This window comes from Bipolaris zeicola (assembly GCF_000523435.1).
Source record: "Bipolaris zeicola 26-R-13 unplaced genomic scaffold scaffold_77, whole genome shotgun sequence".
In the NCBI taxonomy this organism is placed as follows: Eukaryota; Fungi; Ascomycota; class Dothideomycetes; order Pleosporales; family Pleosporaceae; genus Bipolaris; species Bipolaris zeicola.
The window spans coordinates 40923-63145 of NW_006912126.1; the positions used below are offsets into that span (position 1 = coordinate 40923).

Genomic DNA, 22223 nt, shown 5'->3' on the forward strand with positions numbered 1-22223 from the left:
CCGCAACGAAGAAGGCGCTCTCACGACTGGTGGGGAATGCAAGTATCATTGGGGTAGAATCATCTACCCCAAAAAGTCCAACGATGCCACAGAAGTGAAGAGACTGTCATGTTGTAGCGCGGAGGTAGGATCGCCAGGCTGTAGTACGCACGAAACCCACGTCTTCAACGTCAAAGACACAAAACGACTGTCTCTAGTCATGCCATTCGTTCAGACACCAGCAAATGATAAGGTTCCCAAGACTTCGGCTGTATGCTTTGATTGCGAAATGGGCTACACCACCAATGGCTTGGAGATGCTTCGTCTTACCGTCATATCATGGCCACAACACAAGCCACTCATCGACGTCCTCGTCCGTCCACTGGGCCAAATACTGGACTTCAACACGCGCTTCTCTGGCATCACACGAGACCAGTTTGTCAATGCCAAGGAATATGATCCTGCAAGCCCTCAGCCGGTACGCAAAGACCTCCGCATCGTCGACTCGCCTTATGCAGCGCGAGATCTCTTCCTCTCACACGTCTCTCCAGACACTCCTATTGTAGGACACGCGCTTGAAAACGATCTCAACACCATTCGTCTCATACATCCCTTCATCATCGACACAGTACTCCTGTATCCAACCCGCCAGGGCCTACCTTTCCGTTTCGGCTTGCGCAAACTAGCTAAGGAGTATCTCGGCGAGGACATCCAGCAAGCAGGCGCCGCTGGTCACGACAGTTATGAGGACGCGCGCACAACGGGCGAGTTAGTGAGACACAAGATTAAAGTAGAGTGGAAGCTGAAAAAGGTTGATGGCTTCGAAATTAGAGATGGCGGCGTGCACCCGCCAATGCCACCTGGGGGTCCACCAGCGCAAGCTCCCAATATGCGCCCGACGATACCAACGGCAGACATGACGGGGTATATGGGTGCGAAGCCGGCCACTAAGAGGAAGCTGGAAGACGAAGGAGAGGAAGGCAACGGTGAAGAGCCACCGTTGAAGAAAGTGGAAGCTTAGAGGGTTGTTGGGCTAATGCTAGTGATTTGTTGGTGTCGAGATTCCAACTGACAATCGCCATACGAAGCTAATTATATGACAGTCTCTGAAGCCTTAGCATGGCGTTTAGGGGGTATCTGAATCTCTGAAACAAAACGCATATCTCGCCCTCAACAAGGCGTTGGGGGATACACTCTAGATGTTTGGGCTTCCTCTTTCCTACCAGGAGCGCGAAGGGGGTGCTAAACCATATTACTAGCACTCCACCGCTACCCCGGAGTACGTATACCCACTCTCAATCCATGTTTTATCTTGCTTCTTCAAATCTTGACTTGCCTTCCTCTTGACCCTCGTCTTCTATATCAAACAACACTGTGCCTTGCCACCCCACTTCACCCAACCTTATTCACATCCAGTCCCTGCACGCCCTCCAGCCCTTCCCTCGTAGGCTCATACACAACATCCGTATCCAACTCCCTCATCACCGCAACCACCACACCCGCGCTTTCCACAAACCCGTTCACAGCAACGCGCAACATGCGGTTCGTAGTCGCCGCGTAGTCGACTTGCAGTACGGATTGCTCAGTTGAGCCCGCGGGTGTGGTGAGTGTGAAGGCGCGGCGTACGAGCGGCGAGAGTTCGGCGTCGACGGAGAGGGAGAGTTGAGCGGTTTGGGCGAGGTGTGCGGTTGGGAAGGGGATGTGGAGGGTTCTGTTGGAGAAGAAGGGTTAGTGAGGATGGGAGGTGGAGGGGAGGGGAAGATGTACAGGATACAAGGAAAGTCTTCTTGTTTCCAGTCTTTGGAGGATGACATGGTTGGCGGCGGGGAGCTGTGATAGATTTTTTTTGGCAATGGAAGGGCAAGAACGCAATTGTGTCAGGAAACGTCTAGGCCTTGCTTAAAAACGCGCCGAGTCTGGCTGATCGAGGGTATGAAGAATTGGATATGGGTATGTGAAAGAAGGCGCGGAAAACGTCCGCCCATGTTTTGCGCCGTGAGGCTCAAACGTCCGAATGTGGGGGAGGGGCACAAGTGGTTCTCTCGGCTGTAAAAGGCTTAGCGCCGATTAGCCGCAGGAGCATTGGTACCTGATTCGAAAGCGTCATACATCATCATTGTCCAACGCGTACCATAGTAATGCGTCATGGCTCATTCGCTAGTGATCCTACATACCTCTGTCTTTCCTTTTCTCTTCTCCCCATGCTTTCCTTGACTTATCCTCATTTCCACTTTTCAAGAATTAAATCAATTGCATACATAATTCCAACAACCAACATCTTCCTGCATTTGATCAATTAGAAAGCACATAATCAAACAGCTCTCAAAATGTTCCGCACCACCTTCACCAGATCCTCCACGCGTCTCCGCCTTTGTACTCCCTCTGCCCGTCCTTTCTGCCTCTCAACCCCCAACCGCGTAGCCCAGTACCCCAACGACCTCAGCACAAATTCAAAAACCAAAACGGACCTCTACGACAGTGATACACCGCATGCAGTCCAGGATAAAGTCCGGCAAGGCGATACACACAATGTGCACGAGAGTAATGCGAAAGCAGGCATGGAGTGAGTTTTAAACCATTGGTAGCTGGTTGAGATGCGGGGAGGGATGGGGAACGAAGAAGTGGCTAATGCAATACAGCAGCGCGCACAAGGAGGGTAAAGGTGGTCATGCGACCGAGCGGAAAGATTCGGCGGGAGGAAAGGAGACGGCTAAGAAGGAGTTTCCCGAAGCACCGGATCCGGCGATTGGAATGCAGGATGAGAGGGGTGGACGGGGTGGTTGAGCTGGGTTGGGTGTGAGAGATAGGAGATTTGGGGGTATGGGGCGTTAATATATGGCAAAGAAATAAAAGAGTTGATTGCATTACCTGACTGGCAGTGTTTTGCCTTGATACTCACCATACAGCATCAGGATCATCTTCGCAACAGCACTTCTCCGCCTCCCCCATCTTCCCAATCTTGAACTTTGACACGCGCGTACCCGTACATGTTGTGTATCCAGTCAGGATGCTGCAACAGTATCATCGCTAGTAGCTGGCGAACCAGCGTTCCAGCGTCTTTCAACCGCCCACACGCAAAAGTACGCTTTCCCGAGATTCGACTGCGTTCATCACGGTGCCAACGTGGGATCCCGCCTAGTGTTCTTTTCACAACAGGTTAAGATGACTTTTAAGGTAGCTACGGGCTTTTTCCGGTTATCCCAGCGCGGCGTGGACTTTTGAGAGATCGTTTGGGGACTAGAGGGTGTATGCGTCCTCTTCACCCAGTAATCTCACGACATGCTTTGTGGATGTTTTTCCTATGAGCTGCTTGGAGGAGGTGGCGGTTGCTTTTGCAGAGGAGCATGCCGAGTTCGTTTGCGGGTCATGAGGGGTTTCTGGGCGGAGCAGGCCGAAGAAACGCTTTTGGAGGCGGAGAACCCATATGAGTAGCTTGTGGCTTTTTTCGATTTCGCTGAGGTGGAAGTAAGCTCGAGTGAGATTGGATATGGCGCTGAGGGTATGGGGATCTTCGGGGACAAGGTACTTGCGAAGTCCGTCGACTGCCCGTTCGCCTGTCACCTGGGACATGTGTCTCTCTCCAGCTAGCCATAGGGTGAGCGTCATGTCGTTTAGAGTGAGGCAGTATAGTACGTGGATTGACTTCCATGTTAGCCAAGTTGTCCAGTCTCGAATATGCGGGCGGTTCCAGCGCAATGCATCTAGGACGCGCTTCTAGGCATCAATAACAGTTCTGATTTCAAAGAGGTTCTATAGGGTGAGCCCATAGCAACGCTGGGCGCGGATCGTATTGACATGGTATTTTCCTAGCAGTCCTTGCCGGATCCGAACCACACTCTCCTGTAAGCGACGTGCAGGCTTCCATTGCCCTTACTCTGCATATAACCAAGCAAATCTCTCCATTTACGATGCACTTTCCAGCGTCTCGGTTTTTTGCAGCTGCTCCGAGTTGTGTAATTGCAGACACGATGCTCCCCAACTATGTCGCAAGACACTTCGTTTGCTCGCTGTTACAGATTGCACTTTTGTGGTCTCACACACTCGCGGTACTCAATCGATTACTGTAGTCTACCGGCAAAGACTGTAACACCCAATATAGAAACCCTACGGCCTAGCTTTTATCTTGGAAACATGCTAGCTATGCAGTTACATCGTTGTAAACCAAACTTCACAAACAGGTAGTAAGCTTATAAGAGCAATGGAACTTTGTAAATATGAAACCAGATAGCTTATCCAAGAAAACAGGATAAAAGGGTGTGGCATATATTTGAGACCTGCAGGGACTGTTGCAATGCCACAGCTTCAACTAATATTCTGGTAATAGTAAATAAGTAGTATTTGAGTAGCGTCTTGCCAAGACAATGCAGATGGGAACCCAATGTCAGCGCCGTGGCTAGTATGCCTGACAACTAGCACAGCCTACTTTGTCAACCCCACACCACAAACTATCGATCGAAGAAGAAAAAGAAGACTCTTATTGAGTGTAATATTAAGCGGCTTCAGCCTAACTCACGAGAATTACCATACGGCTATGGAATCAGAGTCTAGCTGCAATATGCGCGTCGTACTTGCGTACCCGCCCTGGACGAAAGCATTAAAACGAAATGTCTATCTGACATTACAGGGAGAAGAGCGAACGCCATTTGGTCTATACGTTCAGCCTAGCGACACTATTACCGGTTTCTTCTACCTAAGCAAGCGGCTTTTCCGATTCAGCACCCTACCAGCGGAGCTTCAGTTTCATGTTCTTACCTTTTGCTCTGCTTCTACTCTCTTTCAGCTTATGAGAGTGTCCTCTAGTTTCCGAAAAGAAGCGCAGAAGCTCTTTTGGGCTTATTCAGACACATACTTTGTGATCAAGGCACGTTGGCTCCTTGATGGTGGCTACGCTGGGTACACTAGCAACGATTTGGACTTTCTAGCCAAGGTGCAGAATATCCAGATTGATTGTGATCTTGGAACACGGCAACAAATTTGCCTAATCCGTAACGGCGCTAAGGAAGTCCAGCAAGATCGAATCAGACACTTCTGGGAGGTGTTTCACAGGAGGTGTCCAAGGGCAAAGAGGGTGATTATTAACCAGATTGAGGTATCGATATCAACAGGAAAGGGGGTAAATTGTCTTGAAAAGACACTTCAACACCTAGTTCAATCATCACCCCCTGGGATTCTAGCCTCTGCATCTAGTGTCCAGGAAGCCGACGTTCCAGCGGATATAGGTGCAAGTGATCCATCTACACAGAATTTGCAAATAGCAGTGTACCAGCGGTGTCCAGACAGTTCATGGAAGAAGAACAATCTAGGAAAACACTGGAAGGCAGTTCTTGTGCCCGCAAAGCGATTTTCAGGCCCAGTAGGACGCATTTACGAAATCCGGTATAGAGACTCACTTGGAGATATGAAATATTGGGGATTTTGGATTACTGTAGTAGAGGCTGTGGATCGCTATCATTTTGACAAGGGCAGAAACTGGCCGTTCTCTTGTCCATTGAAAGAGTGCGACGTGTATTTTCAAGAGGCAGGGGAGTGGACAAGGCACGCGTTAGAGTTTCACCCTCAGGGTTTGCTAGCAGAGTACTGTATTATTTCATTTCCACGGGGTAGAATTCGAGACGAACTTGTGGATTATAGGAACGAGCTATCAGAGAATCATACAAAGAGTGAGGAAGAGACTAGAAAGATTCAGCAGCAGTGGAACAGAACAGGGCAGGAACAGCGGGACGAGATGAAGCGTATGTGGCAGCAGCAGCTAAGCAATGATCCAGCATGGGGGACAGGAGTAGAGGATTGGTCTAACAACCGAATTTGGCAAGAAATAAATCAAATGCTCCAGGAAGGAGAGGCAAAGCTGAGTATTGAGAGTTGATTATAGATCTAGAGGAGTTATGTAGAGCGATGTATACTCGTTGAAAAGATCTCAGCTCAAGACCGCGACACAACAATGCAATTCCGCTGTTCGGCGATAGCATCTTCACTCAACAAGGCAGGGAAATGAAAGTACTCGTGAGATTTGCTACGTACTTAGCTTGAGCACGAGCAATACCAAAACCTAGGCCTTTTCAGAACTGCTGTGAAAAAACCTCATCCACTCAAGTTCAACTACTTTACAACACCTCTTCACACGCCTCATATGCAACAAAACCCCAACCCCCTTCCTTTCCCAAAAAAATAACAAAACAAATACACCCACACATACTACCCTTACCTCACCAACTCTCTCACCTCGCTTCAAGTATCTCAGTCACCCTCTCCAACCGTATACCCACCACGCCCGGTGCCTCCCTCGAATATCCAACCAGCGCCGCAAAAACAAATCAGTGCCCCAGCGGCATGCGTGTTCCAAACTCGACCATACCGCTATTGCTCACATGGAAGACCCCGCTGGTTCCGCATCATCTAGTATCGGAGCCGCTGTATGCTCTTCCACAATCCTTTTCGCGTGAAACTTTAATCAACCGTACAATCGCACATATGAAAGAGGGAAGGGGATGGGATGGGAAGGGGGGGGGAAAGGAAGTTACATAAGCTAGTGTAGACCCCCCCCCCCACAGAATGGTAGTAGATGCGGTAAGTATTCTCAGAATTTTTTTGATTTCACCCTCACTTGTTGGCTGAAATGCATCTTACTAAAAAAAACACTTCACTACTCTATTTTTTAAACAAGATGTATCTATCAACGACTCTATAGATTTTTTTACCAATGCACAGCCACATGTACATTTGGCAGCACACACAAATGTTCCCTCTTAATGCTGAACCACTTACAGGGGGGAAAACGAAAATCATCTACACGATTACTCTTATACCTTTGAAAAGGCTAATCCATTGCAGTACCCCTCTATTAACCTCCTCCCCATCACTCCCTCCCACCCCTTCAATACTCATACACAAACACCCTCGTCGTCCCAACCCCCCCACAAGCATACACATCACCCCCACACTTAACCCTACAAACCGCATCACCCGCCTCTGTCAAATCCGCACTGAGCGTATTCCCGCAATAACAACTATGACCATCAGAAAGGCCGAAGAACTTTGAGCCGCGGCAAATGTGCTTGCACTTGTACGCCGTCATGTCTAGGTCTTTGATGTAAAAGTCCGTGAGAGCGCGCTTGGCAGTCGTAAAGTAGCATTTTTGGATTTTGAAGACGGAGGACTTGAAGGGTTTGAGTTGGGCTTCGAGGTCGTGTTGGGCGGCGAGGTGGCTTTGCTCGTTTGTTTGGCAGGTTTGTTGCGAGGTTTCGAGCTTGGTATTTAACTGTTGCTCACGCGAGATTGCATTTTCGAGATCGGTCTTCAAGGATTGCTCACGTGCGGTTGCAGTGTCAAAGTCTGTCTTTAGCTGCCGCTCACGCGCGGCTGCGTTGGCGAGGTCCGTCTTCAGCTGCGTCTCGCGTGCGGATGCATTTTCAAAGTCTGTTTTCAACTGCTGCTCACGCGCTGTGGCGAGACCGGCGTTGATGGCCAATTGCACAAGACACTGCTCCTTCTCTGCCTCGCACGTACCGCACGACGCATTTTCTGGCGCATCTGTAGACAGTGTCTGATTGAAGCGGATGCCGTTGGTACAGGTGCAATCGCAGCTTGGCTTTGCAGTTGAATCAACGCATTCTACAGAAGGTTTGGCACCTATTGTTACATTAGCCTTTTTGATGCATCATCAGAGAATGCAGAGTCGCACACCATTGCCACACGTGTATGAACTACGCATGGAGTCAGGAGTGCCAAGGTTGCGTGGCATGGAGCCCACAGGTTGCGGGGCCATGTAGCTATGCGCACTTGCGTATAGCGTGGAAAGAAAGAGGATATGAGAGGTCTTCATTGTGTGTAATTGTTTGGTGCTGGAAAGGATTGCTGCAGCGATGGATGGGTAGCGAGTAGATGTTTTATAGAGCAGTGATCTTGTATGCCGTTTGCGTATTACTTGTCTGCGTCATTGGCTGTCAGTAATCCTTTTGTATCTCAACATGTTACTGTTTGGGTCAAGGTATTGCCTAGACGCCGGGTACTGTTAGTCGCAGCAGCGCATCGTGTGCGTAGAAACCTTTTGTCACTGACAGGTTCACCTTGCGGTGCAGCACGTAGAGATCCCCATTGCACTAGTCGTTAGTGTATTACGCACTGTTGAGTATTTGGTACAGTGATAAGCGTGTTTTCGGCAAAGGTTCTAGCTCCGGCGTGGTTCAACGGATGGTAGGTAGGCAGTGAGCGGGGTTCGGAAATGCCAATTTCATGGTTCGTATGCAAGTTGGTAGCTAGTGCGTCTTTGGGACATGTTATCCGTGACTATGCGTTTGCGGGAAGCTAGCCGGAGTTGAAGTTATCTAGAATGCTTTTTTGAGACTTGGACCTCATCCCATGCCTGTACCGGACAATGGTACTAGTCTCTTGTTTGCTTTCGGAATACTCGAAGATGGTTGATTTCCAAACTAAATGCGTTGGTATGAGCGACTGTATTCGTGTTGATGCTTGTGAGAGGACGCAGTTCTCAGATATAGAGAAGTCACTCCCTATGTGGTCGGTCTTGCTGAAATGGTTTAGTGTAAACCGGGCGTCGCTCAGATCTACTCGAGCTAATAATTACCACCCTTACTTTTTATCAATTTGTATCATGATCATGATGGAAGTGGGTTTGTAGACTTTTTGTGCTGGGGACGTTATTTGAGGTTCTTTTCCTGCTGCCTAGGAGTGCTTTTGTGTAATGCTTAGTATTAGTATACAGTGAAAGTGTATCACTGCCATTGCCTATTTCGAATGTATAACTTGCAGTAGCACCAATGTAGCGCAATACATGATTTCAAACACCCTCTATTCTCCATTTTGTGAATCTACCCTATACTATTCTCTTTACCACAAAGCTGTGAAAACCATACTATTACGATTTCTCATCGTATACCGTACCCACTCACCTAACATACACACTCAAAGCCCAACCGCCCCCACACATGTCGTTGCTACCCAGGCACTTGCTATTGCACCTATTCTCCTCAATCTTAGCCGTAGGCCCCACAAAGCTATTTCCGCAAAAGCATTGCTTATGATCCTCAAGCCCATAGTACTTGTAGTCTTTGCAGATAGCGGCGCACTTTTCGCGCGTCATGTCTCACGCTTCGGTCAAGACGGGGAGCACGCGATTCGACGTGTCGCTGTAGCAGCCCTGGTATTGCGGCGGCGGCATCTGCTTCGTCTGGCACACGGCTATTTGCTCTCGCAGTTCTTTCTCTGTTTTCAGGTGCTGTTGTTCGGTCTGGAGGCTGGATAGTTTGAGTGCGTCGAGTTCGGCGGCTGTCTGCTGTTCCTGAACCATGTAGGATAGTCTGATTTCGTTGAAGTCATACGCGAGTTGCGCCTCACGCAGCAGACATTCGTCTTTCTCAACTTGACAATCACCCGAAAGACGATTACTGGTCGAACCGAGGGAAAGGGGCTGGTTAAATTGAATGCCATTGGAACAAGTGCAGTCACAGTTTGCCTCTGATGACTGAGGAACACATTCTAGAGAGGGCGTTGCACCTGGATTTTCATGTGTGAGCTTCGATGAATACTCGATTGCATCTCAGGGGTTCCTTAACATTGTTGCACGTGTATGATTGACCAGAGACATCAAGCGAGCCTAGTACATGCTGGGTGGAGTCCCCAACTGGTGGAAGGCCAAAGGCATGGATTCCTACGCAAAGAGAGGGGACGAACAGGGCCCAGGAAGGTCTCATTTTGTGTTGATGGCTGATGTTAGAGAGAATAAGAAGAAGGATGATAATGAGTTGTCTGAGTTGCTAACATAACTGCGCTTTTATATTGCCTTCTCACGTGCCACAGCTCTTGGGTTCAGTACTTCATAGTCAAATCTTATAATACCTTTGGGTCAACGTATTGCCCTGTTACCGCTAGTAGTAGTGTAGTGGCGTCTGTTGAGTTACCTAGAGTGCTTTTTTCGAACCTTGGCCTCGCTCTATACCCGCCTTCACCAGTGGGTAGTGTTTTTTGTTCAGGCTAAGCTTGAGTTAGTTGAAAAGATTAGCAAAAAGACAGTGGAGAATAAGTACGGTGTGAGTTCAGAGAAGTCCATATTGAAAGACTAAGCCCGAAGACTGAAAAAGAAGACCAAAGAACATGGGTGAAGATAAAATCAAGTTCAAGATACAGAATGCGAATAAGAATATGTCTAAGCTAACTCTTTCTTGGATGAATAGACAAGGCCAGTCAGATGTGTTTTTTTCCCTTTGCACACAACAAACGCCGTGAACCCCCCCGCTCATGCTATGCAAACATTACATTTACAGAATCCGGACATGGCTTCATATCCATTACCCATTCAAAAACAAACGTCGTACTCATGCTATGTGGCCCAGTCCTCCCAATCGCCTGGCTTCTTAGAGGGACGACCTTGTTGGCTAACGCTCTTTTTTCTTTGAGGGGCAGGATCCAGGAAACCCTCGGGGATATCATTCCAGTTCGATGTTCCTTTTGGGGGCGGTGCTAGCACGGGTTTTGTTTGCTGAGCTTTTCTCTGGTCTGCGGCTTGTTCATCACTGGAAACGTCATATTCGTCCTCGTCATCCTCTGAGGTGTAGTTGTATGGGTCAAACTTCTTTCGTTCGATTGGCTGGAGCTGGACGTCGTCGTCGGCGTACATGGCACGATCTCTTCCTAGGATTTGGTCTGCTTTACTCGGACTTCTCCGACCGTCAATGGGACCTCTTACAACACCGTTCGAGGTGGTGAGGTACCGGGTTTGCTCGCCATGGCGGACTGCTGACTGCCACTCGGGACGTCTTGCGGGTCGTGCGATGGGCTGACTACGCTGACCGGGCATCCATCCGTCGGGACCGCGAGTAGGGCGCCTGAATTCAGCTTCAGTAGGAGAATCAACCCCCCAGCCTGCAGCACGCTCACGCTGCTTTTGCAATCTTTCCTCTTGTTCCCTCTCTCGCTTTATGCGCTCACGGACGGCGAGCCACTTTGGACTGGGCTCCCAAGACCAGCCGTCTCCCGTGGTACTAGGTATGGGCACAAGCCATTTCAAGGGCGAAGGACCGAAAACATGGGCAAGATTACGTCGCCAACCCAGGTCGAATGCGTTGGGGAGCTGCTCGTTGTCGCGTTCGTCGAGGTAGTTGTCGTATCGATCCTGGTTCTGCTGACGTTCACGGTATTCGTACGATTGTTGATAGGAGTGGGAGAAGCCGTTGGCCTGACCGGGAACAGGGGAGCGTGAAGTAGAATGCGAAGGGGTTTCGCCTTCCTCGGGTCTTGTGACGCCTGGCAGCACATTGGCATGGATCTCGCGTAACTGATCCCCTACGCTCAGTCGTCCGTTTGCTTGCGCATCAAGGTAATTTCTGTCGTTGAGCTGATGTTTCATCGTGGATCGCAGGGGGGACAAGTAGCGCGTCTTTTCCAAACTTTCAATGGTAGTCTGACCTTTTACTGTGAGCCACAAGTGCCAAGCGGTGAATCCGGTGATGACGATGCCAATGATGCCGGATAGCACGGCGAGGAGGACGTAGTTGACAGGCATAAAGGACTCGGTGTATTTGCCATCGCTGAGTATCTCGCTCCAAACCCATGTAGCCGACGTGGCAAAACATACCCAACAAAAGACGCTCAGGTATACGAGGAAGAGGACAAAGGCCTTGTAGTTGCGGAGACCAACACAGGTAGCGAGCCAGGGACAGTGGTGGTCCATTTTCAGAACGCAGCGCTTGCACGTGGAGCAATGGTGGGAGCGATCAGGTTTTTTGGTCTGGCACTTGTTGCAGAAGCGCAGTTCGCCGGTCGAGGCCTTTACGGTAAAGGACGTGTAGTGTATCTCGCCGCCTTCTTGCGAGGGCAGGTGGCTGTACCCATCTTTGATGTTGAGCGGGGATCCGGGGTCGGTGAAGACGGCGGTGGTGTAGCTCCAGTTGAGCATAAGGTAGAAGAAGAGGCCGAGGGCGGATGATGTTTTGCCTGGCGGACATGTGTTAGCAGGGGCGTGGGAGTATGTTGTTGGCGCGGCGGTGGTGTCGCATAAGCAAGGGCAACGACGACGACATACCCGTCCAGGCATTCTGCGAAGGCACGAGGCCGATGCCAGTCTGCACCCACACGGCCCACGAGGTGAGGCCGTAGACAAAGACAAGAGGGAAGTAGGTGACGGCGACGCAGCAGTAGCGCTCGACCTTGCGGGCCCAGCTGCGGCGGCGCATTGTTGTCGAAGGGGAAGATGGGGGCGAGGGCGAAGCCAGCGTGGCCATTACGATTGGGGCAGCGAGTGGGCGGGCATGTGGTGCGCGTGTGGCAACAGTGTGCGGGGGTGGGAGGGTGGACGAGTGCGTAACGTATGGTTCGCCTGTGGCTCTGTCGAGATGGGGGAAAAAGGGTCTCGGGCAGGGTGAGATGCGGAGGACGAGAAGCCGAGAAGGGTGGACGCCTAGTAGTTTCAGGGCGCAGCGGCGCACACCATGTCACAGACTACCAAGCCGGGCGGCGGCGGCGGCAGCGGTGGCAGCAGCAGCTTGGAACCAGACAAGACATGGAGGGTAGCGTGGCACTGCAGTGGGCGTGTGTGGTATGTTAGGGTGTACATGTGTAAGAATGGATGTGTGTTTGTGTAATAAGTCTGTGTACGTGTGTGTGTGTGTGTGCGTGTAAGTAAGTATCCATGGTGGATTGGCCGGGGTGGATTTGGCCCTCGCGCTATCTCGAGCATTGAACATCATCCCACCACCACCATCATCATCATCGTCGTCGTCGTCTTCGTCGTCGCGGCCTCGAATGCACGGGCCCCGGGCATCCCATCTGCGATCGGCCAGCATGGAACTGCAACCATGCTTGGCTACGCCGTTTGCGCGACGATGCGGGACGAGCAAGGCTTCAAAAAAGGTATGCGCCCAGGGAAAGCAAGCCGCCGACTGGCTGTGGATGCCGAGGAGGAACATGGAGCCAAGTATATATACATAGCTCATCGGACATGAATCATCCACGGCCCTCGTGCCTGGGCGCCCTGGTTGCACTGCGCATCCATCCATGGCCCAAATGACGACAATCCCAGCTGAGGCCGTGGTAATCTAAAGTAGCCTGTTACACCCGTTACACGACGCCATGTCTGTGCTAGCTCCCGTTGGATGCGCTGCGACATTTAGACATGGCCGCCCGCCCGCACACACGCCTATCTCGGTCCTGCCTCTGTCGCCGCCATCCTTCCTCCACATGTCTCCTTCACACTCGTTTTTGTTCTTGTGACCCCAGCGTCGCCCCTGTGTTTCCTCCTCGCCAACCCCCGCGGACATGTACTATAATTCCACACGTGCGCCCACTCCACAAGGTCCAACTCCTTAGCCCGTCACCATGCTCGCCTCAAGAAAGCGCCCAGCACCGCTGCTCATCTTCATCCTCCTTGTCGTCCTTGGCCTCTGGTACCACAGCAGAAGCTCCGACAGCGCCTACGCACAATGGCTATCGTCGGTTGAGTCGCACTCCGTCAAAGTCCCAGCAAACAGAACGCTGGGCTTCGGCACCGTCCTCGTCGTATCCAAAGAAGGGTCCGCCCGTCGACGGCCGCTAATCCAAGCCGCCAACGTCACCGAAATCGACCTCACCATCCCCCAACAGCCAGAGTGGACAGAAGGCGACGTCCAGCGCTTCATCAACGGCCACTCCAATACCCAAAAGGGCTCCATCTTAGCCTGGCTCGGCCATCACAATGTCCTGCGCTGGTATGCAACGGCCCCCAATTTCCTCCTCTCTTCTTCATGACCACCTGCTGACTCACTCCCTCAGGTTCCTGGATTCTGGCGTCGAGACGGCCCTCATCCTCGAAGACGACGTCGACTGGGACATTCGTCTGCGCAGCGTCCAGATACCTCTGGCGGCAAGTGCCACCCGCCAGCTCCTTCCCCCAGTACGCTCACGCCACCCCACCATCAACAAGAACCCAAACCGCACGCAGTACTGGGGTGATCAGGATGGGTGGGACATCCTCTACCTTGGCCACTGTGGCGACTACTTTGACGTCGTCGAAGAAGACGGCCCCAAGACAGATCGCCAGTCGTACAACTTGAGCTCCATAGCCCACAAGCTGTACCACGACCCCACCATGCCCTCATGGCTCGACTTGCATCCCTTTACCCAGGCTCTCTTCCGCCTGTTGGGCATGCCCGAGCGGACTCGCGTCATGCACCGCTCTAAACTACCTCTCTGCTCCTTTGGATACGCCGTTACCCGCCAAGCTGCCGAACGACTCCTCAACGATCTTGCACCCCCCAAACTTAAAAAGAACGGAGCCCGCGCCTTTGACGTCGCCCTCTTGCACGCTTGCAACAAGGGAGAGAATACTCCTTCCCCAACGCCCGAGTGGCAGCACCCTAAGAATTCGCCCGATCCCAAACTACGAAGCAAATACCCGAGCCCCGGACTACGCTGCTGGACACTGAATTCGGAGCTGTTCCACCACATGCCCGGTATGAGCGAAATTGACATGTTGAGCGCACTGTCCGGCGAGAAGCCTGGTCTGCCGCCGGTAGATCGTGCTGCCCAAGCCCAGGTCGTCTCGCGAAACGAAACTACCAACATCGACTGCGGTTTCTGGAGCGGCGCCTTTGCCTTCGACAACAATGATACGGAGCGCCTCCACTTCCTACAAGAAAAAGTTGGGCGGCAAGGTGTCTGTCTCAAAGATAAGAAACAGCATGGAGACGCGTTTTATCCGCCACAGACTGCCCTAGACTAACGGGACAAGAACGTCGTGTACATATATACTATATTTCATTACGAGCACACACATCTTAGCACAATACCCAGACTCCATGGAGAACATGGACAAATGATTACAGGCGTTTACGGGAATTGCAGGGCACATTGGCTACGAAACAATTGGACATTCGGCGTATACGGTCATGTTTCTTTCTCTTCTCGATTCCGGGCGAAATGCCATTCAGTACGCATGCGAGTGGCAGATTTGCTCACCGCAACCTTTTTGGACTTTTTCGGATTCTTCATTTCAACCACTTTTACGACGGCGGGACCCTTGATACCACAGCGCAAACTCTTTGAGATTCCCAATTCCCCCCCCCCCCTTTTGGCAGAATAGAGAAACCCCTGTTTTTTGTTCATAGAGAAACACCTAGCATATCATTGAATAACAAGGAAAAACAAAAAAATTCAACATTACCACCGAAGTGCCGCCTCTACAAGACCCGCATGCCATGACTCTCTCCGCTCAAATTCATATTTAACCTTTTTGTCTCCATTACAATCTAGGAAATGACATTCGTGCACGCTCCCTCCCCCGGTTAAAAAGTCCGCGAACAAAGAAAAAATGGGTTTTCGGCACTACTTTACGCTGACCTTTTTTTTGTACATTACGTATCCGTTCCACATTAACTCCATTTCTAAAGGGTTTTTTGTTTCCACAACCCACCATGTATCCATTCTACGCGCATCCTCGCATCAAGAAACTACGAAGGCATAGACAAAGGAAATGAGAGAGAGAGAGAGGGAGAGGGAGACATGACCGCATAATCACCGTCAGCAACACTAAAACAAAAGCACAGGCACACAAATTTATACTAGGCTTGCAGGCGAGCTGAGCGATAAGGCAAGAACTGCCGCGCCTTCTTTGTTCGGCCCGATGGGAATGGCCAATGGCATACACACACACACACCGGTATACCTTTGTCTCTCTCCGCGGTTTGCGTACTTTGTGTAAGGTACTTACTCGATTCGCATAGATGGTTAGTTTGACAGGGAGGAGAAAAGACGGTGAGAGGTAGCGATGTAGACTGAATCAGTGGTTTGTGGTGTTGATTTGGAGGTTTGGTGTGAGTGATGTCTAATGTAGAGTATGGGTTTGGTGGATCGAGGTTCTTTTTGGGGTGGGGGGTTCATTGACGGGAAGAGGGTACGGATGGAGTAAGTAAGCAGGGGATCCTTGGCGTTGATGGATTGTTTCATTCTGGAATGGGGGGTAGTGGTTAGGTATTGGGTTTATCAGTGTGGAGCTAGGTCTGTGAGAGGAGATGCATGTGAGTGTTTTTGTTGAGGTGTGTTTGAGGTTGCGGGTATTGATCCTGGGGAAGAGTGGGAGTGATGGGTTGGAATTGGCGTGGAGTCGGATATAAACCAGGGGTTTCTTTCTTGGTGCATGATTGGAAACTTACTTTAGGTTATGCTTAAGTGAGGTAAGAATGGGTCGTGTGGATTGTGGGGAGGGAACAGGCGTTTGGTATAAACTTTATTAGTGGGTATGGGTGTTTTGGGTTAGGGTACGGAGTTTCAGGGCGGAGGCTTGAGTTGCTAGTGGTTTGTATGTTCTGCTTATGTTAGATTCCCATACCGTCATATTGCTATACATTTCTCTCAACTCGTTTTACCTGCATATGCAGCATGTCGTCGAGTACGGAGGTGCCTTTCAAAAGTATTGTCTGCCAAGAATAATCTAACCGAAGTACGGCCGCCTTAGCCGAGGCTTGTCTCTCCCCTCTATGTACTCGTTACCACCTTGTAGCTCAATTATCTTTTGAATATGCANAAGAATTCGCTCAATCCAAGCTTAGATCTTAAGTTGCGAGAGATCTCTCCAACAGTTCTGCCAGATTCTAACTGCCTCAGCCCTTGACTGTGGAGCTCCTTTCTTTGTAGTCTCTCTCTTCATGTAGAACCAGCATGGCTCAATNCAGTTACAGTCTGGCGAGTTACCACACCAGAGTAGTCTCTCAACGTCGTATAGGTGATATATCACACTCTGATAGTGATGGGCGTGGCTAGGTGCCTTATCCTCCATTACAACAGTCTGAGGTCTATCTTGGAGGCACTCTTTAGCGAAAGGAATCAGCTTTAGGATCAGAACGCAGGTCTGATATCTCCACCAGTCTATGCCACCTCCAGACTTACGCACCAGCTTACCTGTCTTCTCTGTCCATCTCCATTGAGGTTTCCTACCACGCTTATTGCGCAGCCCTGTCCTCCTCATAGACTCTGACAGCTCCCATTCCTCTCGCTGTAGAGGCTCAAGCTCGGCGTTGAGCTGCTCAATCCGACGAGCAGCATCCTCTTTCTCTGCCTTCGTCTCTGGCTGATAGATATGGCATGGACCTTTCTTATTGTACGAGAAGCAACCCCAGAACATAAACTCAGAGTATCCCTTCCATCTCTCACGGATACAGCTTTTGACTACTCTCTCATCTGCCTTTCTCCAGACTCTATAACCCCCACGTCGATGGTTGATTACCACCGACGTCTCGTCTGTCCAGATGACATTCTTCCAGTCCTCCAACGTCCAGTCCTTATGCTTTAATGCCCACTTAAGACGAGCACTCCTCATCTCCTGTGTCAACCCAGGCTTCCTCGTTGGCTTGGTCTTCCTGTATCCTGCTGCTCTCAATACCCTCCAGACGGTAGAGGCAGAGATTTCGACTCCTTAGAGACTGAGCCCACCAGCAAGGTCAGCACAGCTCTTCTCTCGTCCGTATCTATCGCGTCGTACTTGTTGAAATATCTGCTCCTTCACTTCCTCTGCCTGTTTAGCAGGTCTACCAGGCTTTGGAGCATCCTGAACGTGGTGTGGAAGGATCTTAATAGGAAGTTCGTTTGGCTCAAAGCCTGCAGCAATAGCTCTACTATAGATACGATCGACAGTACGAGGATGAACACCAGTTAGCGCAGCAACTTATGACGTATTCTTGCCAATAGGAGGTGACTTTAATGCGATTACTAAGGTACGAGTATATATATCAGTATAAGGAGCCATAGTAAGAAGATAACTACGTAGTAGCAGGTAGACTGATCAAACAGCTCCTCAGCTCAAAGGTGGGTGTTGCGCCAAGAAGAGTTGCGCCGAAGCGCCGAGATTAGCGTCAGACAATACTTTTGAAAGGCACCTCCGTACACCGCGTCATCTTCATAACAGTCCATGTAACTGCGTTGTTGTATCTCAATAAGTGCTCCATAGCTAACTATTGCTACAAGTAACTCCATGATAACCTCCAAATAAAAAACGCTTCGTGAGCCTCCTCCTCAACCATCATCTCGGTCTTCACTCTACAAACTCACTTCCCATCACTGAATCACTTCCCGACCAGACATATGCCCCTCACCTATCTGTTCTCATATCCACCTCCATAATCCTATTCCAACCCTGAACTTCCACGTGCTCCAACAACTTATACAGCGCCTCACCCCTTGAAAACCCCACCACAATGTCTGTCAAAAGGCTGATATTCCCGTACATATTGCCCCCGGCGCAATTCATGACCACGGCCTTGTAAAGTACTTGCCCGTTGCTCAGTATCTGGCGTCCGAGTTGCACGGCGGCGCCGGTTGAGGGTGGCCAATTGGATTGGACAAGTAAGTTGATGAATTACAAGGTGTTGAGGTCTAAAGCGGAGACGAGTGCAAGGGGTCGATCGCCCGTGACTGGAACTGGTCGGTTGGACATTTTGAGTGATTGAATGTGGACGAGAGGAATGCTTGGAAAGGGAATTGAGCGGTGGTTCAAAGTGATGGGAAGCTATTCCATATAGTGCTTGGTGGAGCGACTAATTATCAGAACGACTTCGTGTGCTGTGCATGTGATCATATAGAGTATGTTTGTTGGCTTGACAAGCGAGGTAAGTGGGTAAGTGACTGTATATGATTGACGCAAACATATTAGGGTGATAGATGATGTAATGGTCTTCGAAAGTCACGTTGTTTACAACCTCGTAGACACGCATCCTGAAACATGTAAGTGGGTTATGACACAGCTAGAATATATATTCTAATTGTAGCTATGGAACGTAAATCATGGGGTAGTTCAGACCCATTATCACAGCTTAGCTTTCTCATCCAACAACGGTATACCAACAGCCGCTTCCAACTCCATCACCGCCTCCCTTGTCTTGCCCAAATTGACCTTGATAGTCCTTAGTCCCGTCTTCTTCGCAAACTTGAGATTGATTCCAATATCATCCAAGAAGAGCGTATCACCCGCCGTCACTTCTCCCATGCCCTTCTTCTTTGCAATCTTATCCATCTCCCTTACCGCCAGCTTATATGCCTCGGGATCGGGTTTTCGTACACCAACGGCAGCCGAACCGAGGAAGACGTCGAAAAATGAGGTTATGTCTACGGAATCATTTGCGTAAGGATTCGGCGGCGGCGCATGTACGATTTCCTTTGTGAAAAGGGCGCCTTCATCGTCCAGAATGCCAGTAGGAAACGTGACGTTGTTACTGAAAGCGCCAAGTACAAATCTCCCGCTCTCGCCCAGCTTGCGCAGCGCAGGGTACATGTATGGATCCGGTGTGCGACTGATCTTCATCATGCGCCAGAACAGCCTCTTGGCATCAATGTTGGGTACTGCCGGTGTTCCTCCAGCAACAGCCTGACCACCCCCTACGCTTTGTTTTTTTGCCAGCTTTTGCAGATATTCCGACCATACTTCGGGGCGCGAAAGTTGCTGCTTAAACGATGCGAACCAGGCGTCATTGAGTTCGACTTCGCCCCGTTCAATCAGCTGCCATGCACCTGTGTCGTGGGGTCCTTTTTGAATCGCATAGTTGATATAGCCGACTGGGATCTTGTTCTCGATTTCATAGTCGAGGATCGCTTGGAAGGGGCTGACAACCTATATCAAGTAGAGAAGTTAGCATATATGTTTGTTGTTAATGAGAATGATTGTTGGCCACGTACGACTACACCGCCAATGTCGAACAGGATAGCCTTTGGGGGTTTGGAAGGAACCGACATGTTTGTGAAGGAAGTAACGAAATGTCAAGCCTGGTTATGACGACTTCATGGCGGTCTGAAATGCGCCATGGCTATTGTTAGAGGTTGTGGAGATCGAGGTACCTCGGCAACGGATAAGCTTCCCTGAATCGCGTTAAGCCTGTTGCCGCTAGCGCCGATTGTGGAGTGCAGCTGCAACTAAACACTCCGGAGCCGGCTCCATAGACTATATACATATTAATAACTGTAGATGTATGTGGAGCTATGACGTGATATGCTTCGGTACCTGGGAGAACTCAATACGGCTGCATGGTTCACGATGCCGTAAGCCTCATGTCGGCATGAGGAACCATAATAACAATGTAATGTGGGTAAGGATGAGACAAGAATACCGTTTCTTGTCTGAATGCCCAAGTGAGCTTTGATCAACTGGAAAGCGAAAAAACAAAATTCCAAGAACCGTCTGACACATGATCTGCAAGACATATTCGTGAAGACAACCCTCTCCACCCAAGACACAAACCCCATCAGCTCAATTTATTTCCTCAATAGCCGCAACAACGTCACTGTTCCCTTGCACCGATCTTTGGCCTACCCAACACTTTCCCAAGTGATTTGCTTAAAGCTCTACGGAGGCTTTTGGATGCACGTGGATCTGGCTCGTTCCGGAGACATTGCTTATGCCGCTCATACATGTCGACGACCCGTGCAGCGCCCCTATCGTGATCCCGAAACAACTCTGTTTCAATGAATAGGGCGATATATCCTCCAGCAGGCTGCATGTTCAAGATGTCGAATTTGACAATGTTGTGCAAGACAGCATCGATCCAGTCAGGTGATTCAAAGGCCCAGATGCTTTGCACGTCAATCTCATTGACTGGCTCATTCTGCAAGCGGTATTTAATGTTTTCACAAAGTGCTTTGGCCTCTGTAGTGTCGATACGCGTTAAAATGCGGTAAGTCTCGACATCGTCACTGATGGTTCTATTTACCGAGACTGTGTCGGCCTTAGATGTGCGATTCCCCATATGTGGGATCTTAACTAGGTTACGTAAATGGAATTTTATTTCTATGGAGGATGAATCCTTGTGGGATTCAGTTAAGCAGAGAGGTTCAGAGGTCAGAGTTGCGTCTCTTGAGTAGAGGAAGATGCCTGCTGGGAGAAACACTTTTATACAAATTGAAGAGGCTCGACATTGTGAAGAAAAGCGCACAATGTCAGTCCAGACATGTCATGTCTGATGATTACACCAATGAAAGTGTTTTATCTCTCCGCGGAAGATGGCAAGTGGGTGTTTTCTGAAACAACTCGACAGAGACTTGGTACGATCCTCGGTCCATTTTAAATGTCTTTCACTGTTGCTGTGGCATTCAATCCTTACATACAGATTTGGGGCATATGGAATCAATAATATATGTTCTCATAAGATGCCCAAGACTGCGAGATTTGATCTTTCAAAGTTCATTCGCAGCTAGAACTCTGGGCCCAATCAGGTTCCCCAAATCATCTCGTAGGCAAAAACCGTACGGCGAAGGAGTTCATCCTGCTAGAGTCAGTAATGTCTCGGAATTTATAAACTGACGGGACTTACCCCTGGATCTTCCTCGAACATGACCTTGTCCATTACCTTCTCAAACATCTTCTTTACGGTGAATCCAGCATTTCTGGCTATATCAAAGAACGCCATGTCCTTTTCGTATAACCAAGGTCGGTAAGGAGAGAAGAAGACAAAGGCCCGAGAGGTGGATGCCTTTTTCAGTGTCAACTCCACCGTCTTGATAAGCTTTTCATGTTCCGAGTGGTTGAAAAGAAGGTCAGCCAAGATCAAAACATCAAAACCTGAGTCATTATCAAGATGCTTGGTCAGATCTTTGATGGGTGCACCCCAAAGGTAGCCCTGCGCACTTGTCAGTGAAGTCTGTCAAACCTAATAGCGGCTACGAACCTCGGCCACAATACTTGGTGGCTTAGAAAGTAGCTCGCAGTGGTCTATGTTGTATCGCAAGTTATCGATTAGGTCGGCATCAGGGTAGTCAGTGACTACCGTCTGTGCAGCACCTTTGAGCGCACAAACGAGACTAGGAAGTCCCGCTCCGGCGCCTAACTCCAACACAGTCTTGTCTTTCACAAGTTCATCTGCATTTTCTTCCAGATATATTGAGATTGTCCGCCCCGCATTCCATAGGAAGTGGCCCTGATTATTTCAGTGAGTATACGTTGAAAGAGTGGGGTAGCCAGAAAATCTATAGTATGGACTGGCAGGCTGATGAAAAATCCAGGAGAACTATTGTTTAGAAACCGAGCATGGATAGAAGTTCTATGCTGTGTTTGGAACTATTACTGTATGAATGGGGTCTTACCCACAATGGATTGTGTCCCACGAGCCGGACAGTAAGATCTTTGCCGGAAAGCAGTTTGTGAGAGGCAAAAGTTGCCTGTTTTTCTGGCTGGTAGTAATCAGCGGGCTCCTGGAATAGGTCCAGCCCCTCATCTTCAGCGTCTGATGTCATGGTGAAAAGAACGACGTTACGAAGGGAATGTCTTGGCTCGTGATTGA

At 49.8% G+C, this 22223-nt stretch overlaps 14 protein-coding genes across 14 annotated transcripts; 3 read left to right on the plus strand and 11 right to left on the minus strand.

Annotated features, from left to right (window-relative positions):
* Nucleotides 1-1371: 1371 nt before the first annotated feature.
* On the minus strand, nt 1372-1793 carry COCCADRAFT_26388 (uncharacterized protein; the record flags this gene model as incomplete). The annotated part of the gene is made up of 2 exons (XM_007714247.1): nt 1372-1690; nt 1747-1793. 2 exons carry the CDS (start codon nt 1791-1793, stop codon nt 1372-1374), a joined length of 366 nt encoding a protein of 121 aa, XP_007712437.1.
* A 513-nt stretch (nt 1794-2306) lies between these two features.
* On the plus strand, nt 2307-2763 carry COCCADRAFT_5177 (uncharacterized protein; the record flags this gene model as incomplete). The annotated part of the gene is made up of 2 exons (XM_007714240.1): nt 2307-2542; nt 2619-2763. 2 exons carry the CDS (start codon nt 2307-2309, stop codon nt 2761-2763), a joined length of 381 nt encoding a protein of 126 aa, XP_007712430.1.
* A 453-nt stretch (nt 2764-3216) lies between these two features.
* COCCADRAFT_96510 (uncharacterized protein) lies at nt 3217-3654 on the minus strand (the record flags this gene model as incomplete). Its single annotated transcript, XM_007714258.1, has 1 exon — nt 3217-3654. A coding segment is annotated over one exon (438 nt), but the record flags the coding sequence as incomplete, so codon positions are not given.
* An 880-nt stretch (nt 3655-4534) lies between these two features.
* On the plus strand, nt 4535-5845 carry COCCADRAFT_36912 (uncharacterized protein; the record flags this gene model as incomplete). The annotated part of the gene is made up of 2 exons (XM_007714259.1): nt 4535-4585; nt 4679-5845. The coding sequence occupies 2 exons, from the start codon at nt 4535-4537 to the stop codon at nt 5843-5845; spliced, it is 1218 nt and encodes a 405-aa protein (XP_007712449.1).
* A 1008-nt stretch (nt 5846-6853) lies between these two features.
* Nucleotides 6854-7801, minus strand: COCCADRAFT_5179 (uncharacterized protein; the record flags this gene model as incomplete). The annotated part of the gene is made up of 2 exons (XM_007714241.1): nt 6854-7608; nt 7663-7801. The coding sequence occupies 2 exons, from the start codon at nt 7799-7801 to the stop codon at nt 6854-6856; spliced, it is 894 nt and encodes a 297-aa protein (XP_007712431.1).
* Nucleotides 7802-8884: 1083 nt separating this feature from the next.
* Nucleotides 8885-9082, minus strand: COCCADRAFT_96568 (uncharacterized protein; the record flags this gene model as incomplete). The annotated part of the gene is made up of 1 exon (XM_007714260.1): nt 8885-9082. A coding segment is annotated over one exon (198 nt), but the record flags the coding sequence as incomplete, so codon positions are not given.
* On the minus strand, nt 9083-9689 carry COCCADRAFT_5180 (uncharacterized protein; the record flags this gene model as incomplete). Its single annotated transcript, XM_007714242.1, has 2 exons — nt 9083-9492; nt 9575-9689. 2 exons carry the CDS (start codon nt 9687-9689, stop codon nt 9083-9085), a joined length of 525 nt encoding a protein of 174 aa, XP_007712432.1.
* A 626-nt stretch (nt 9690-10315) lies between these two features.
* Nucleotides 10316-12215, minus strand: COCCADRAFT_5181 (uncharacterized protein; the record flags this gene model as incomplete). Its single annotated transcript, XM_007714243.1, has 2 exons — nt 10316-11928; nt 12017-12215. The coding sequence occupies 2 exons, from the start codon at nt 12213-12215 to the stop codon at nt 10316-10318; spliced, it is 1812 nt and encodes a 603-aa protein (XP_007712433.1).
* Nucleotides 12216-12425: 210 nt separating this feature from the next.
* COCCADRAFT_96573 (uncharacterized protein) lies at nt 12426-12776 on the minus strand (the record flags this gene model as incomplete). The annotated part of the gene is made up of 1 exon (XM_007714261.1): nt 12426-12776. The coding sequence occupies one exon, from the start codon at nt 12774-12776 to the stop codon at nt 12426-12428; it is 351 nt and encodes a 116-aa protein (XP_007712451.1).
* Nucleotides 12777-13308: 532 nt separating this feature from the next.
* COCCADRAFT_26394 (glycosyltransferase family 25 protein) lies at nt 13309-14689 on the plus strand (the record flags this gene model as incomplete). The annotated part of the gene is made up of 2 exons (XM_007714248.1): nt 13309-13676; nt 13741-14689. The coding sequence occupies 2 exons, from the start codon at nt 13309-13311 to the stop codon at nt 14687-14689; spliced, it is 1317 nt and encodes a 438-aa protein (XP_007712438.1).
* A 3360-nt stretch (nt 14690-18049) lies between these two features.
* COCCADRAFT_36916 (uncharacterized protein) lies at nt 18050-18394 on the minus strand (the record flags this gene model as incomplete). Its single annotated transcript, XM_007714262.1, has 2 exons — nt 18050-18239; nt 18321-18394. The coding sequence occupies 2 exons, from the start codon at nt 18392-18394 to the stop codon at nt 18050-18052; spliced, it is 264 nt and encodes an 87-aa protein (XP_007712452.1).
* A 369-nt stretch (nt 18395-18763) lies between these two features.
* Nucleotides 18764-19686, minus strand: COCCADRAFT_96538 (uncharacterized protein; the record flags this gene model as incomplete). The annotated part of the gene is made up of 2 exons (XM_007714263.1): nt 18764-19564; nt 19630-19686. The coding sequence occupies 2 exons, from the start codon at nt 19684-19686 to the stop codon at nt 18764-18766; spliced, it is 858 nt and encodes a 285-aa protein (XP_007712453.1).
* A 659-nt stretch (nt 19687-20345) lies between these two features.
* COCCADRAFT_62498 (uncharacterized protein) lies at nt 20346-20648 on the minus strand (the record flags this gene model as incomplete). The annotated part of the gene is made up of 1 exon (XM_007714264.1): nt 20346-20648. A coding segment is annotated over one exon (303 nt), but the record flags the coding sequence as incomplete, so codon positions are not given.
* A 507-nt stretch (nt 20649-21155) lies between these two features.
* Nucleotides 21156-22176, minus strand: COCCADRAFT_36919 (uncharacterized protein; the record flags this gene model as incomplete). The annotated part of the gene is made up of 4 exons (XM_007714265.1): nt 21156-21209; nt 21258-21563; nt 21612-21860; nt 22027-22176. The coding sequence occupies 4 exons, from the start codon at nt 22174-22176 to the stop codon at nt 21156-21158; spliced, it is 759 nt and encodes a 252-aa protein (XP_007712455.1).
* Nucleotides 22177-22223: the final 47 nt, after the last annotated feature.